Source organism: Charadrius vociferus, unplaced genomic scaffold, assembly GCF_000708025.1.
Source record: "Charadrius vociferus isolate BGI_N301 unplaced genomic scaffold, ASM70802v2 scaffold94, whole genome shotgun sequence".
Classification (NCBI taxonomy): domain Eukaryota; kingdom Metazoa; phylum Chordata; class Aves; order Charadriiformes; family Charadriidae; genus Charadrius; species Charadrius vociferus.
Window position 1 is genome coordinate 561,243 of NW_009648031.1, and position 14,518 is coordinate 575,760.

The 14,518-nt window shown below is 35.4% G+C and overlaps 1 protein-coding gene across 1 annotated transcript in view; it reads left to right on the top strand.

The window, feature by feature from the left end:
* The window catches only part of DMD (dystrophin), a 927,929-nt gene that overhangs the window by 155,241 nt on the left and 758,170 nt on the right, over positions 1-14,518 (top strand). Inside the window, exons 17-19 of the mRNA XM_009883534.1 lie at positions 4,462-4,549; positions 11,805-12,046; positions 13,443-13,623. Coding sequence (XP_009881836.1) covers positions 4,462-4,549; positions 11,805-12,046; positions 13,443-13,623 — 511 coding nt within the window. The remainder of the gene's footprint in view (positions 1-4,461; positions 4,550-11,804; positions 12,047-13,442; positions 13,624-14,518) is intronic.

Consider the following 14,518-nt stretch of genomic DNA (forward strand, 5'->3'; position numbering starts at 1 on the left):
GAAGTCTGATGTGGCCCTTACTGGCTATTATTTATTTTTTCCATATATGACAATGTACATACTGATGTAACACAGAACACCTGTGCTTGTCAGACCTACCATTTGTTGCCTGCCACAGTAGGTGCTGAGTCCTAGGGCCTTTTCCTAATGACTTTCTCTTCTGTTGTTCTTTTGAGGACAGGTTACTAGTTGGATGACTGTTTTTCTTGTTGTGGCAGCTTACTCCTCATTTTTCTTGGATGAGGGGTCGCTTCCATATGATATAGCAGAAGTGCATCTGTTGTATGATGGAGGGACGCAGACTTCAGAAATGACAGCCACAAGGAAAGCTCTTTTGCCATCATTGATGATTCATCAGGTTCAAAAGTCTACTCCCATCCCAGCTGAGAGGAGGTCTGGGGGAGACAGAGCCAAGAGCAGGCTGTATGAAATGCACTGACTGTGTTTGCTAAGCCAGCTGCTCTTCAGAAACTGGCAGGAAATTAGCCTTTGGCAGATGTATTACGTAGATTGAATATATTAGACATGCACAAAAAGTCCATTTGTATGTCTGGGGAGAAGCAAAAATATTTATAGCCTTTCCCTGCTACAAAAGAAAGGCATTTGCCTTACCTGTCCAGAGAGACTGAGTACCATAAGTATAGAAGTTTCATTGTGGAACAACCTTGCTACTCCTAAATAATGAAGACATCCAAATACTAATCCGCAAACATCATTATTTTGCATCACACTGTTATTGTTTTCCAGTTATTATGTATATTTTACTAAAAACAGACCTAATAGTGACTCAGGCCTTTTTTGGTTTTCGTAAGCCATAATGAGCTTTCAAAATTGCAAGTTCAAATATATGAAGGTTCAGGTGTAAAAAATTAAAACTTGCTAGATAGAAAATCTCGCTTAATAGTAAGTCAGATTTGAGTTTAGACATTGATAAGCTGGGAATAAAACTCCTTGAAAGGAGTTTTGGTTAGCCAAGAAGCAGCACCTAGAAATTCAGAATCAAAGGTAAACATACAAGGAACAGCTGTAAGGGAAAATGTCAGATATCCTAGACAATTAAATTTGTTCTTTTGGCATTCTCAAAAGCCCCATTCTTGTTTGTTCGTTTTGTTTTAGTGACCTTTTTCAGACATGCTTTGTTGGGCCTGGATATTTGAAAGCTGAATCACTGTCAGAGCCAGTGATGATAACGTTGCCATCTCCTTCTCTTGGGGGTCATTGGTCAGAGTCATAGGAGGTCAGGGAGTACTGCTACCGTGCATCCTTTCACAGAGCTCTCAGATTAGGATGTTGATTTGATATGAGAAACATCCGAATTCCTCAGACCGTCAGTGTTTTCAAGGTTATGAAGTCATTAACTGCCAACTAAAATCTCGGGGTCAAATAAAACGCTCAGCGTTGTGAAAATAGCCTCTTCACCTTCAGCTGGCATTTAGCTAAAGATGAATTTTTAGTGGTGTTCAATCAGTTAAAACTAGGCTACTATACATTTGCAGTGGCAGTTACAAAATAGCCCAGAAGAGAATTAATCCCTGACTGGAGGAAAGCCTGTAAAGATAACTTTTTTCTCATATTAGTGTATTTTTTTCTGAAAAATCTTTTATAGAAAACAAAAAGAGTAGAAAAAGGGAAAGTTATGTGTTTGGAAATATTTTGAAGTGACTTTGTAGCTACCACAACTCTTAATTAAAAAAAAAAAAAAAAAAGTGTTGATTACAATGTACAGAGTCTAAGAGTTTCAGAACTTTACAAACCTCTTCAAGCTTATCCCAGACTACTTGTGTCACGAATGAACCTGAATCTAGAGTCTTATCCCTTTTAGTAAAGGACAAAATGAACAAAACAGAGGTGAAGAGGTAAATAAGAGGTATTACAGGACTCCTACTCTCTTCGTTTCTAGACACTTTACATGTGCTTATGGAAATCCTTTTTCTGAGGTGCTTAAAATCCAAGACAGAGTTTGCAGGTTTGGCAAACAATGGCAGTGTGTACAGAGTGATGTCAGGACTGTGGGATTAGTACTATGAAGTAACTAGGCTGAATTTCGTCCTTTCTCCCCAGATCAGGTAATTTGTCTTTGTATGAGGACCGTCTTTTCCCCTTTGGCTAGCATTGTGCTTTCTGTGTGTAAGTGTATGTCTTCCTGGAACCAGTGTTAGACCTTCATCTTCTTAATATATGCTAATTAACACAAAAAGGAATGGAGAACAGTAATTGACAGAAAGTTTGATATATACCAATTTTTCGGGTTTATTTTTAAGGGCTTTGTATATAGTGCTTATATTTTCTATCAGGACCTGGGTATTTTAATCTTTCAGGAGAGAGGTCAACACCCACATTTTTCTGGACACAGTGTATTTCTGGACACTGAAGGGTTCACTGCCACAGGCTGCTGTGTCATATCATTTTTATATTTCAAAATAGTATACTTTAGGGTTGTTTTATAATTCGTTTGTGCTCATTACACTTGTACTCATAATAATTACACATCTGGTGTTACAGACAGAGTCAAATTTTTTTCAGGATATTTTAGTGTTTTTATGATTTGTTTGAGTTCTCTGTAGTATAGACTCATGCTAATTATACCTGGCATTATAGACAGAGTAGTATTACTTAAGATTCTATAAGAAATTTTAGAACTCTGCAGAGAATTAATAGACTTTTTTTAAAAATTTGGAAAACATTTAAGTTGTGCAGTGGAATGGTAGAAGATTTTATTGACCTACAAAAACTATAAATAATTAATACAGTCATCTTTAAGTCATTGGGACTAAATTTAGTAATCTTTGAATGATAATTTAGGTATATATTGAAGATGTTTATAAAATCCAAAATATTTCCATCCTTAATGCTTCTCTAAATATCCTTTCTTTATATGTTTTATTTATACAAAATTGTATTATTGGAAGTGTTTGATAGAAGCTTTGGCATATTGTTAGGAAGGCTGCTGTTCAATCATTTCTATATACACAAATGAATAGCAGTTATAAGTAGTCTGTGAAAATGTGTGAATTTAACTGAAAATCTCTCTTTAAAGTTCCAAGTGTCTCCTCACCTAGGCAAGTCTTCCAGGGAGCTGCTGCCTATTAAACTGAAGAAGTTTTAAGCATCACACTTTAAAAGTTATTTTAAGAGAGTTTATTCAAAGGTGTTTATATTACTTCCTTCTAAGGATAACAATCTTTGAAAAAAAAAAACCGAAAAACATTTTCAAATGTAAGTGTATAAGATTATTCTACTAAACGCACTCTTAGACACCTAAGAAACCTACTTGAGGTTTCTTTGCAGCTGTAAGGAACCTTTTCACCCAAAGACTCAAGTCACACAGAATATACCTTTGCTGTGGAAATAAACAAGGTGATTAGGAAGCCTAGCGGGGTCAGCCAGACTGAGAAGCTGTAACCAGGGTTGTGTGTTATCTTCCCATACACATCATGTAGGATTTGCAGCGGCATATCCTTTGGTATGTGTGCAAAAGCGAAGAACTCTGATTTATGGGAGGCTGTGTTAGTCAGGATCTCTGGGAGGTATATAGCCTGTTTTATTTTTGGTATCAAGAATGACTGTGGCCCTATGCGTCTTTTTTTGGGCTTCTGATTTAGAGCTTCTGAATTACACCTAAATTGTAGAACTAAATTAGTTTAAAATCAGTGGAATGACTTCATGATGGTAATTATGAGACAGCATTCAGGGGCTGTCAGATCTAAAATGATTTTACTTTCTCTCTGTATTGCTACAAACCCAAAATGAAATGAGAAAGTTAGATTCCTACTATACCCTGACATTTTAGCAGCTAACCTTTACCAGCCATTACCAGCTAGCCTGAATGCAGGTGAAAAATTTTTGAGTACGGAAGGTGAACTGAGTGTATTAGATACAATACATAACTAGAAGTCTCTGTTACTTCTGCAGTTAATTCTCATTCTTACTTAGTAGCTCATATATGGTTGTCTGCTATATATGTTCATCTATATGTTAGACATCGACTTTAATATGCATTTTACAGGGGGGAAGGGAGGGTTGCCATCAAAAAGATAAAGTAAGCAATCAAATGGTATATGGCTTCAATACTGTAGTGTGCTATGAAACCCTGTGATTTGGTTAGCGTGCTCAATTCTTGCTGTTACCAAGAGAAATGAGCAAATCTGTTCTTCCACAAGGAATTTCTGTTGAACATATATTTTTATTCTGAAATATTGGGCTTTGAATAGCTCTTAATTTGTATGTCTTTTATTTGTCAACTCTGTTGCGTTCTCATTCTCAGTGTATGTATTTGACTTTATGACTGACTCCCTTCCTGATGGTATCTGGTACTTGCTGCTTTCATTGCAAATGGGGAGGCTGGCAGGGCAATATGACAGGTTAAATGGTCTCAAGAAATCGGAAGACATCCCTGAGATTAATTACCTACTTCTTCAAAATCCCTCTGTTGAAACACTCACCTTTCCTGTCATGCTGCAGGCCATCCAGCGAGAAAAGCCTGAGAAGTACAGAAAACTGCAAGATGCCAGCAGATCAGCTGAGGCCCTGGTGGAACAGATGGTGAATGGTAATTACATGGGAGTTGATTTAGATAATCTTCTTAGGGATTTGATAAACGCACAGGTTCATATTTATCATGAGAATTATATTAGCAAATACTGTCTAAATGGAACAGTAAAGTAATATTACCTTATATTTCTTTTATTGTTCTTGAATGGTAAATCTGTTAATTAGAAAAGAGGAAAAAAAAATTTACCACTTTAGTACCATGAAAAGAAATGTGTGTAAAACATGCTCACAGTAATGAACTGTATATTAACAATCTGTTCTGCGCAGAGACTTAAGTTGTAATCTTATTTTCTGAGTTTGCTAAGCTTTTGAAGGTACATTAAGTGATCTGAGTTAGAAAGCTCGGAAGGCATTACTCTTAACAGTTTGAAAAAAGTGCTTTCTGGCTTATAATATACAGTGTATGTTTTGTAATATTTATTTGCTGTAATATTGTGTATCATAGAAATTATAAGATTTTATTGGGTTTTGGAAGAGATTTTTGATATTCAGCTTTTCAAAGATAATAAATGTCAAAGCTTTATACAACTTTTAAACAAGAAAATTAGTTGTAAGTTTTTTATTTTTATTATTGATTTTTAAAAAATATATTCTGTTATGTCATTCTTTTGAACTTTTAGATTTTTTTTTTAAGGGAAAAAGAAAAAACAAAGAAAGGTAGATGGAAATAAAATTGTAAGTCGTGTTATTATCCTTCATATTAAAGGATGTCTAACTTTGTGATAAAATATTAGACACAGGCCAACATCTGTCATACTGGTATGATTACCAGACATATAGATTTTGACTGCATTGAGATTCAGAACATATCTTTTATATTAAATTGTTATAACAAAGAACCAAGAATTTAATTGCTTAAAATTAAATGCTTTGAGTTTGAAGTGCTAACTGGCCGAGCTAAACAAATTTGATGGAATCCTAAGATTATCTTGCTTAAGTATGAAGGTTTAATATTTTAAAAGAGACTATATTTAATGTATGGGGCGTATTTAATTACTGTAAGAACTGTTGCAAGGGTTCCCTTCCTAGGCTCAGCGAATATACTGAAGGGAGTCTGCTAACACTTGCACCCTCTTGAAATCATTTGGGCAGTTTTCCATGGCTGATCATATAAAAAATTCTGTCAGTGTTTTTGGATGTGTTTTCTGCCTGGGAGAACTGGTTGTACAGGGCTTTTAAGGCAGTATTTGAAATTTGTGTGCTGCCACATCGAGGTTGTTATTTTGGGTGGAATCTCTCTACGGCACATTTAGCAGTGCCCCACTCTTGCTTTGGCCAAATGCAGACTTGCACCTCCAGAATTCCAGCTTCAATTTCTTTGGGCTATATAGTACTAATGTTGGGTTTAGTTGCAGAACTCACTAGCACATTATATGTTAGTTTTCTGGTACTTTACTACCTGCCATGTCTAGTGTCAAAGCAGGTTAACATTCCATCTTAAATATTCTCATGTGGTTTTAACTCAAGGTTCTCTTTTTTTTTTTTTTTTTTCCTCCTTCAGTCCATGGGTCCATGCTTATTCATGGTTCATAGATGTTGTGATCTTGACTGTGGCCAGATAGGCATATAAATATTTCCAATATCTCCACACCTTTTTTTAGGAAGCACATCTTCCACTTGAGGTGCAAGCACAGGGTAGACTAGCTAAACCACCTATCAACTGCTCTGAGCTCTGTATCGTGCCATATGTTGTGGTAGCCTTGGCAGCAAGAACATTCTAGCAAGGATGACAGGTTAGTTGCCCATAAGAATGAGGGTCACTTTTTAGACATGGTTTTAGGGAAGAAACAATTGCTTTGAAAAAAGAAACTGTTCCCCTGGTCTCGAAGCCTGAAATGTCTATGGGACTTTCAGCTACTCCACTGCTGCAAAGGCAGTTTGAAGAATAGTGTATGAAGTGGTTAAATGATCAGTAATCACCACCAGGTGGGAGTGGTAGAAAGTAGAATTAAATAATTAAAATTAGTTGAGGAGAACTGTAATATGTTTTTAACAAAAAAAATTGCAAATGGAATATTGCTAGGTGTTCAAAATTACACTTTGAGTGTAAAGGAAGTTAACTGCTATGTTCAGCCTTTGTACTTTTAAATACAACACATTTTCTATTTGTCTTTTCTTCCAAGTCATTATGATCTAATGCAATTGCAATTAATGGGGTTATCTTTAAATTGATATTGAACTAAAAGTTATGTAAAAAAAGTAATTCCACTTGAAACCTACATCTCAAGCTGTAGTAAACTTATGCAGCTTTATATTTTCCACAGTAATTCAACCCAGTTACTTTAGTCCTTGTGTGGCTTATGGAAATGAATTTGGGACATACAGTCTGCATCTCTTAGTATTTATTTTGGTTGATTTCTGGATTCACTAAGAACAAGAGGAAAGGATATAGCATAGGAAAGTTTTGCTGAACCTCCAAAATAAGGTTCAACAGGGCAAAGTGACTATGCCTACATTACCTCCCCTTCTAATGCTGGAACTCTTCCATAACATGGGAAGGAACTGGAATTGATGTGACTTTATGGATTTGTGGGAGACAAGCAATTGAATATCTAGTGGAGTATAGATGTACTATGTTATCTTGAATGAAAACCTTCTTAACTACCACAACCTACAAATCAGAAATGATGATACTCCCATCTGTATTCTGCGTGGTACTTTCTTTAGGGAAATCAGTCAGTGGTGCAATTGATGATTGTAATGCATTTGCACCGTAATCTGTAATTAAAAGACTACATAAGGCAAAGAGATTTAAGGCATAGATCAGTTGTGAAGTGAAGCAATGGCAATTGTAACTGCATTGTTATTTTTTTCCTTATTGTGTATCAATTTTATCTGGACTAATAATGATAACACGGAAGATTCCAATTATGCTATCACTAAATTTTTGGCTTTACTTATATGTAAGATGTGCTTCCTCTTTGCTTTTAGACAAGATTCTGAATGTTAGAGGTGAAGAGCATAAAAAAATGAAGACCTCTGGTGGATTCTAAGGGAGAGCTCAGAATGGTGCTGAGTGTAATGTCAGATCATTTATATTTATTTTCTTGCTTTTGTTTTTACTGTGATAGGAGGGGGAATAAAAAATAGGATTCAAATTCTGGAGAGAATTGGATTGGTTTATTTAGTTTCATTTATTTGTTCCTTAGCACAGAGGAAAATATTCTGAGGAAGCATATTTATACAGGACACTATTATTGCCTTATGTAAATGCTTTCAGCCATCATTAGCAAAAGTATTTTGCACTGGAAAGAGCTGCCATGTCACACAGTGCAGCTGTTCTTGTGTTCATAAGCAATGTGTCTGAATATTGCCATTCGAAGGACTTTTACCATCACAGGGGAAATCATTGATGCTTTTGCTGGATGATTCTTTACCCATCCACCTATATTCTACATGGGCCGTGCTCTGTCTCTCCTTGCCCTTGCTTTTAAAGAAGTCTGATGATTACAATCAAAGAAAACTTACATCTTCTGTGTATGAGTGTTTCTAGGAAACAATTCTATTCTGCTTTTCTTTTCTAAATCGTATTCTAAAATAGAATAACAAATCTGTTGATGCACGAGTGAAGCAGTTTAGCATGTTAAGCAGCCACTTGACTATTATAGTAGTTTAGAATAAAATATATAGGGCATCAAAATGAGTACTCAGAATTTTGGTAGGCAGCATTAAAGTGAATACAAATGAATTTGTTGTGATAAATCATGTAATTGTTAAGTGCCACTGTTCTGTGGAAGAAATACATTATCTTGTGAGTTACCATTTCACATCCACTTATGAGTCAAAAGCTATAAAAACGTGGATAATATTACATTATTGCATCATGGAACCATAGAAAATGATAAATGCACTTAATAAGATATACTTCATATTAAGTGGCAGTTCCAAAGTACTTGCGTGTAAGGTGCTGCACAATTAAAACTATTCAGACACAATTTGTTATGTGCAGTACACAAGGAAATAAAATTAATGGATTCACTTCAGATAATGATCTGTTTCCTCTGGGTACAGTGTATTTATTCACTGATTTTATCAGAAGCTTTTAGAATATGAAACATGAAAAGATTATGAACCATTATTCCTAAAATAATATTGTTTTACCAGAGAATGGCTTTTATATTGTTTCTTTGCCTGCTTGTCAACTTTTGGTATATCTTGCTGCCTTGAGTGAAGCAGAGTAAGGGGATTGATATCAACATCATGAATGAAAGCTGCTGGTTGCTAAAGTTGCTAAAGATAATGAAGAAATCAGTACTTACCGTGGAAGTAAGTTACAAATTCTTGAATTTCACCAATTTAATGGGCAAATAAAACCATTAAAATTATGTCCTCATTGCATCAGCTACTTAAATAGTTAATTTTCAATTTGATGGAGGACTAGCTTTCTTCAAAATAAGAAATATTTTGACAAATTTGCCCAAATGATTTCAAGTGCAGGTAATGGCTTTTTCTTGCATCCATCTGGAAATGACATACTGACATCTGATGGACAACTTCGAGTTACCCGAGTGGACTGTTAATCAAGAATTTAAAAAATGCATCATATGGAGACTTTCAGATGGGTTTTTCTTTCAGTAAAGTACTATGTTGCCTAATGGAGGTGCACCTCTGCAGTCTTTTACCAAACATGGCTCTGCATACTCCGGTCTCATACTGTCCACTTCAGTTGCACAAAGACCAAAAGCATTTTTTTTGTTCATCTTTGCACTTCTGGAATCACATTTAGACTCAAAGTTTAGATAATAAAGAAAAGATTTAAGGAAAGTTGAATAATATTAGGTATCAGTAGATATTTAAATCTTATATTAAAAGGGACATATGAATGAAAAGAAGAAAAGAGGATCTGATGGATCTAGATTTTCATCCGAAATACAGTCCTCTCTAAATCTTTGAAGAAAATATTACAGTGAAAAGTATTATTATGTAAGGAGAATCCATGACTGTACTTCCCCTGGTAATCATAATCTTGCCTAAGGGTACTTTGGCGACTGTGGCAGCTGAAAAGAGAGGAAAGGAGGAATAAATAAAAGTGATCTTTTCATAGCTACTCTGCCAAACTCACAGGCAGTGTCTTTCAGGTTCAGAGAACAGAGCGGCAAAGATATCTGCTGTCTGTTATGAGTATACAGCATTTTTATAACCAAAGTCACAACAGGACTGAAGCAATTCTTGAAATATAGCATAGTTAAAGGCTTATCTTCTATATATGTGTTTTTTCTTGCTATTGTTAAGATTCAGTATCTATGTACCTGGTCAGCTTTGATTGTTGTTATTCAGACATGCTATGCCATTCAGGTTTATGCTGCCTCTTCACATATTACTATATGTTCATTAGACATCACACTTTAAGAAAATGTAGTTATGCATACGATATCTACAGATGCAAACACATGTACACAAAAAAAACAGATCACTATTAGATTTTATTAGGATGTGTCACGCATTTATACTTTAATGCTCATTTTATACCCTTGCTCAGCCTTTAAACTCTGCCCCCTAATTTCCGGAGTATAATGTGTATGTATAGCTGTTCCAACCACCACAGTTGCCATTATCTCCCAGTAGTACCGGGCTTCCTATCTTTCTACATTTGTGCTTGTACTTTTTGAAATCCTGTACAATTTTTGGTGAGGGCAATATCCTGTAAACAAAGCATGTCCAAGGAACCACTATCAGGTACTGCGCAGTTTGTTTCCAAGTGGGCTGTTTCCAAGCATCTCTGAATGGAATAGCCCTGAGCTGAATCTAGAATGGGATTGGCCAGAGAACTACAGCAGACATGATCCCAGATTATCATTTAGGTTTGCCATATAACATGCATTATACTCATTCCTTAGAAAATTTTATTATAATACATTTCTAGTAGTCTTTTTATTTAAGACATTTAACTGTAATTAGGACTCCACTTCCTATGTCCTACCTTCAACAATTGCACGTTAACTTTACTATTTTTTATCCCTGATAAATAAATTTTCCTGCAGATTGGGACTACAGGTTGCAAACAAGATCAACCATATTGACGGCGTATCAAAAATCATGGAGGAATAGCACTGAAGGCTTTCATCTCATTTCCTTTTAAACACTCGAAATTTCACTATTTTGATAACCAGTGAAACAGAAGCTATGTTTTTAACTAGCCAATGACTAAGTGATGATGTTATTAAAAATTTTCTTAATCATATAGCATTACTCATTGGATTGAGAAGTTTATTAGTTTTGAAATCAATATCAGTCCTATTGCTATGTGTATCATTATATGTCACGCCAGTAAAAAAGGTTAGGGATTACATTTAAACTTCCTCTGAAAAATAAATGAGATGCTTATGTTAATATTATTTGGAACTCAACCTGAGTTCAAGTTTCAGAACAATTATAAATGATGTTATTGTAAGACCCCTTTGCTTATCTTTTATATGTATTGCCTTACTTTCTTCATAGAGTATATAGAGGTCTTTTACCTTTAAATGCTTCTAAATAATTGCCTTGTCTCAAATAACTAAAGTCAGCTTTCTTTTATGGACTTTAATTTCAGCATGATTATTGAACAATAGACAGAAATAGGCAAACTATATAGAGAAACCAAACCCTGTCTGAAAGTAATCATAGAGAAGTGTCATCTATGGTTTCTCAGCTCTCAATCGTTGCTTAATGTCTACTGTTGGTCACTGTTGGACACACGGGACTGGCCTAGATGGAGGTTTGATCTGATCATACATTTATTCCTCAGTGCTTATGATATTTCTAAAATAACATGTAATGCAAAATTTAAGGGTTGGTTTATCAGAAACATCAAAATAACTGCGGAATAGTTCCCACTCATTTAAAGTGGTCTTTTTACAAAAAAATCCCCACAACCCCATCTTGTACATTAAAATCTAATTACAGTCCAGACATAGTTTTCAAAATCCAGCTGTCAGGCATTTTCTTATTTCTTACAGCAGTTTTAATTAGCTATATGTATTGTATCTCTACTTTCTGCTCTATTCCCATTCTTGTACTTTAATGCACTTTATAATTGATTCCCATAGCAACAAAAGTACCTTGGCAGCAACTTAAAATATTTTTTAAATGCTTTCTCCACTAATGTGTAACATCTGTATGTTCAGGACTGATATTTGATGATAAATCATTAACTGGATTTATGAGCTCTCAAATACAGAATTTGAATTGTTAAATTCTTTTACTTTTTTTCCTTTCCTTTCTTTGTGACTTACTTATCTTTAAGTGTTGAACTTCTCTTGTTTTCTTTCTAGAGGGTCTGAATGCTGACAACATTAGACAAGCCTCAGAGCAGCTGAAGAGTCGCTGGATTGAGTTCTGTCAGTTGCTGAGTGAAAGACTGGCATGGCTGGAGTACCAAAATAACATCATTGACTTCTACTCCCAGCTGCAGCAACTGGAGCAGACAGCAATTATTGCAGAAAACTGGCTGAAAGCACAACCCACACCAGCAACAGATCCTGCTACAGTAAAAACTCAGTTGGAAAAATGCAAGGTTAGAGATTCTTCTCCAAGTTTTTTGTGATATTGTGCTTCATAGATGTTCCAACAAGGGGCCAGATTATGACCTACGTGATTTCAATATAAAAGTGGAAAACGGACTCCTCACCTTTCCAACATAATTATTGAAAATATTCAAGGAAAGACTGGTAAAGAAATAGAGGCAATAAAACCTAGCATATGGGTATTAAAACCTCTGTCCCAAATATTAAGTTATTAAGTTGCTTGGATAGCTAAAGATAGGGAACTATGCCCCAAAACTCTTTTCCCTTTATTTTTCCTGTAAGAATCTGTGTCTTTGGTTCTTCATTAAGAAACTGTTGCTTATCACCTCTGTCATAAGGATCTGGGTCAGAAAACTGTCTTCATGGTCATCTCCAAAATTCTGCCATTGCAGACCACTTTACTTGTTACATACCCTGCATTTTGATGCAGTATGGATTGTGTGGAGTATGGAGGAATATTCTTCTGTCATCACATGTACAATAGTCGTACAAAAACGGTCGCACCAGTCCCCTAAATGTTTTCATTTATGTGCTGCACTATCATAGAAATTGGCTTAACTCTTACTGTAGACAACTCTGTGGGTGGAGATCACTTACAAGCTAATATTGTTTGACAGGAATGAATTATAAACTGCATGACATACTTGTAGAAGTTTGACTTTATGCAATCTCTGGCTCCAACAGCTCTCAAACTGAAAACAGTGGTTGAAATCCAAATTTAGATCTATGCTGTTACTTCTGTTTTCAGGCATTTCCAAGCTGGCTTTGTGCTTACAGGGGTTCTCTTTTTTTCTTGCAGAAAGCTTCTCTTACAGTAGCTCTATTATGAACTGTATATTTGGCTTACTTTCCTCATTTCTTTTTACTTAGCAGTTGCAAGTTCCACACTGCGTACAAGGTTTCCTGAAGCTATAATAGTACAGCCCAAGTTGTAATGTGTGACTGTGGGGCTGCTAGAAATCCCTGTGTGTCTTCACCTCTCCTTTTCTATTTCATGCTATTTAGCCTGGATATAATCTGTCAGAGATGAGTCCAGGATTATGGGACATGTAGAGTTTTTCTTTTCCCAGCTCCACATGAAAAGCATGCTCCTCAGGCATGGAATTTTAATGTACAATCTATCTCATTTTCTTTGAGCGTTACACTACTAACATGATAACATCATGTGAAAGGGACTTTAAACAATGGTAAGAACTTCGTATGGGGAGTAGACGTATTGATTTGTGAGAAATTATTAAAAATATTGAGTTTTTACTTATTGTAACTGGTGTAGTTGCAAGCAAACCAGTTGTGTAATGTGCATTGAAACAGTAGTGATTTCACGGAACTAGTGATTTCATTGGTTGAACAGCTTTATCTTGATTTTTTTGTTGTTCAAAAATGCAGGATGAAATCATCCGAATGTCAACCCTTCAGCCTCAAATTGAACGGCTAAAGGCTCAAAGTCAAGCGCTCAAAGAGAAAGAACAAGGGCCACTGTTCCTGGACGCTGACCTTGCTGCTTTTACCAGCCATTTCAAACAAATACTTGCTGACATGCAGACCAGAGAAAAGCAGCTACAGACCAGTAAGTGTTCATGACAAGAAGTCAGTTTGCCTGACTAGCATGTGTCATAGGTGTAATATAAGTAATAGGTGTATATATTTTGCTTCCCTACTTTTGTGTTTGCTGTTGTCGCGCTAAACCAGTAGTACAATTTAGGTGGTCTTTTTTGCAATTAAATTAGTCTTTCAGAAATTATCAGTGTGTTATATATATTATATAGTAATGAGAAAACAAGGAAGGTACACTATTCAGAAGCAGAGGTTATACTCAATGTAGTTCTACTGTCAGATCTCCTCTTGTTAGCGCATTTATGGACAGATTCAGTGATATTTTTTGGCAACATAAAGCTCTCTTTGTTTAGTCAGGTTATGAGAAAGGGCTGTATACCTCTGTCAGTAGAGAGGAGAGAGATTTTTAATTGCAGGAGTGAATCCGCTCTAGATTTTCGTAGAATAGAAATTTAACTCCATAAACTTATCAAAGAGAGTAGCTACTTTAGGGTATCTAGTTTTTCATCATCTGGTGAACCGTTCCTTTTGTGCAACACAGAATATATGACTGCTAGTTATAACATTATTTACAATATTTGTAATAAAATGCATTTTTCAAAAGGGGGAAAATGCTATACCAAAATAGAAAGCTAACTTTCTTATTACAGGTATGTAACGTGACTACTGTACACTTTCTGAATTTGATTATGAAATTTAAAATAAAGTATCAGATAAAAATATAAAATTAATTTTTCTCAAGAGCAAAGGGATTATTTGCCCCCTAAACCAATGGTCTCTGTAAATGACTGTAGTGGTTTGAAATTAGACATAGTGCTAGCTCCTTCTAGTGGATCTTTGTAGTATTCCTCCTAAATTCTTTCATGGAGAAGATTGGCATGATTCCATTTTTAAAGATGGGGTGTTTT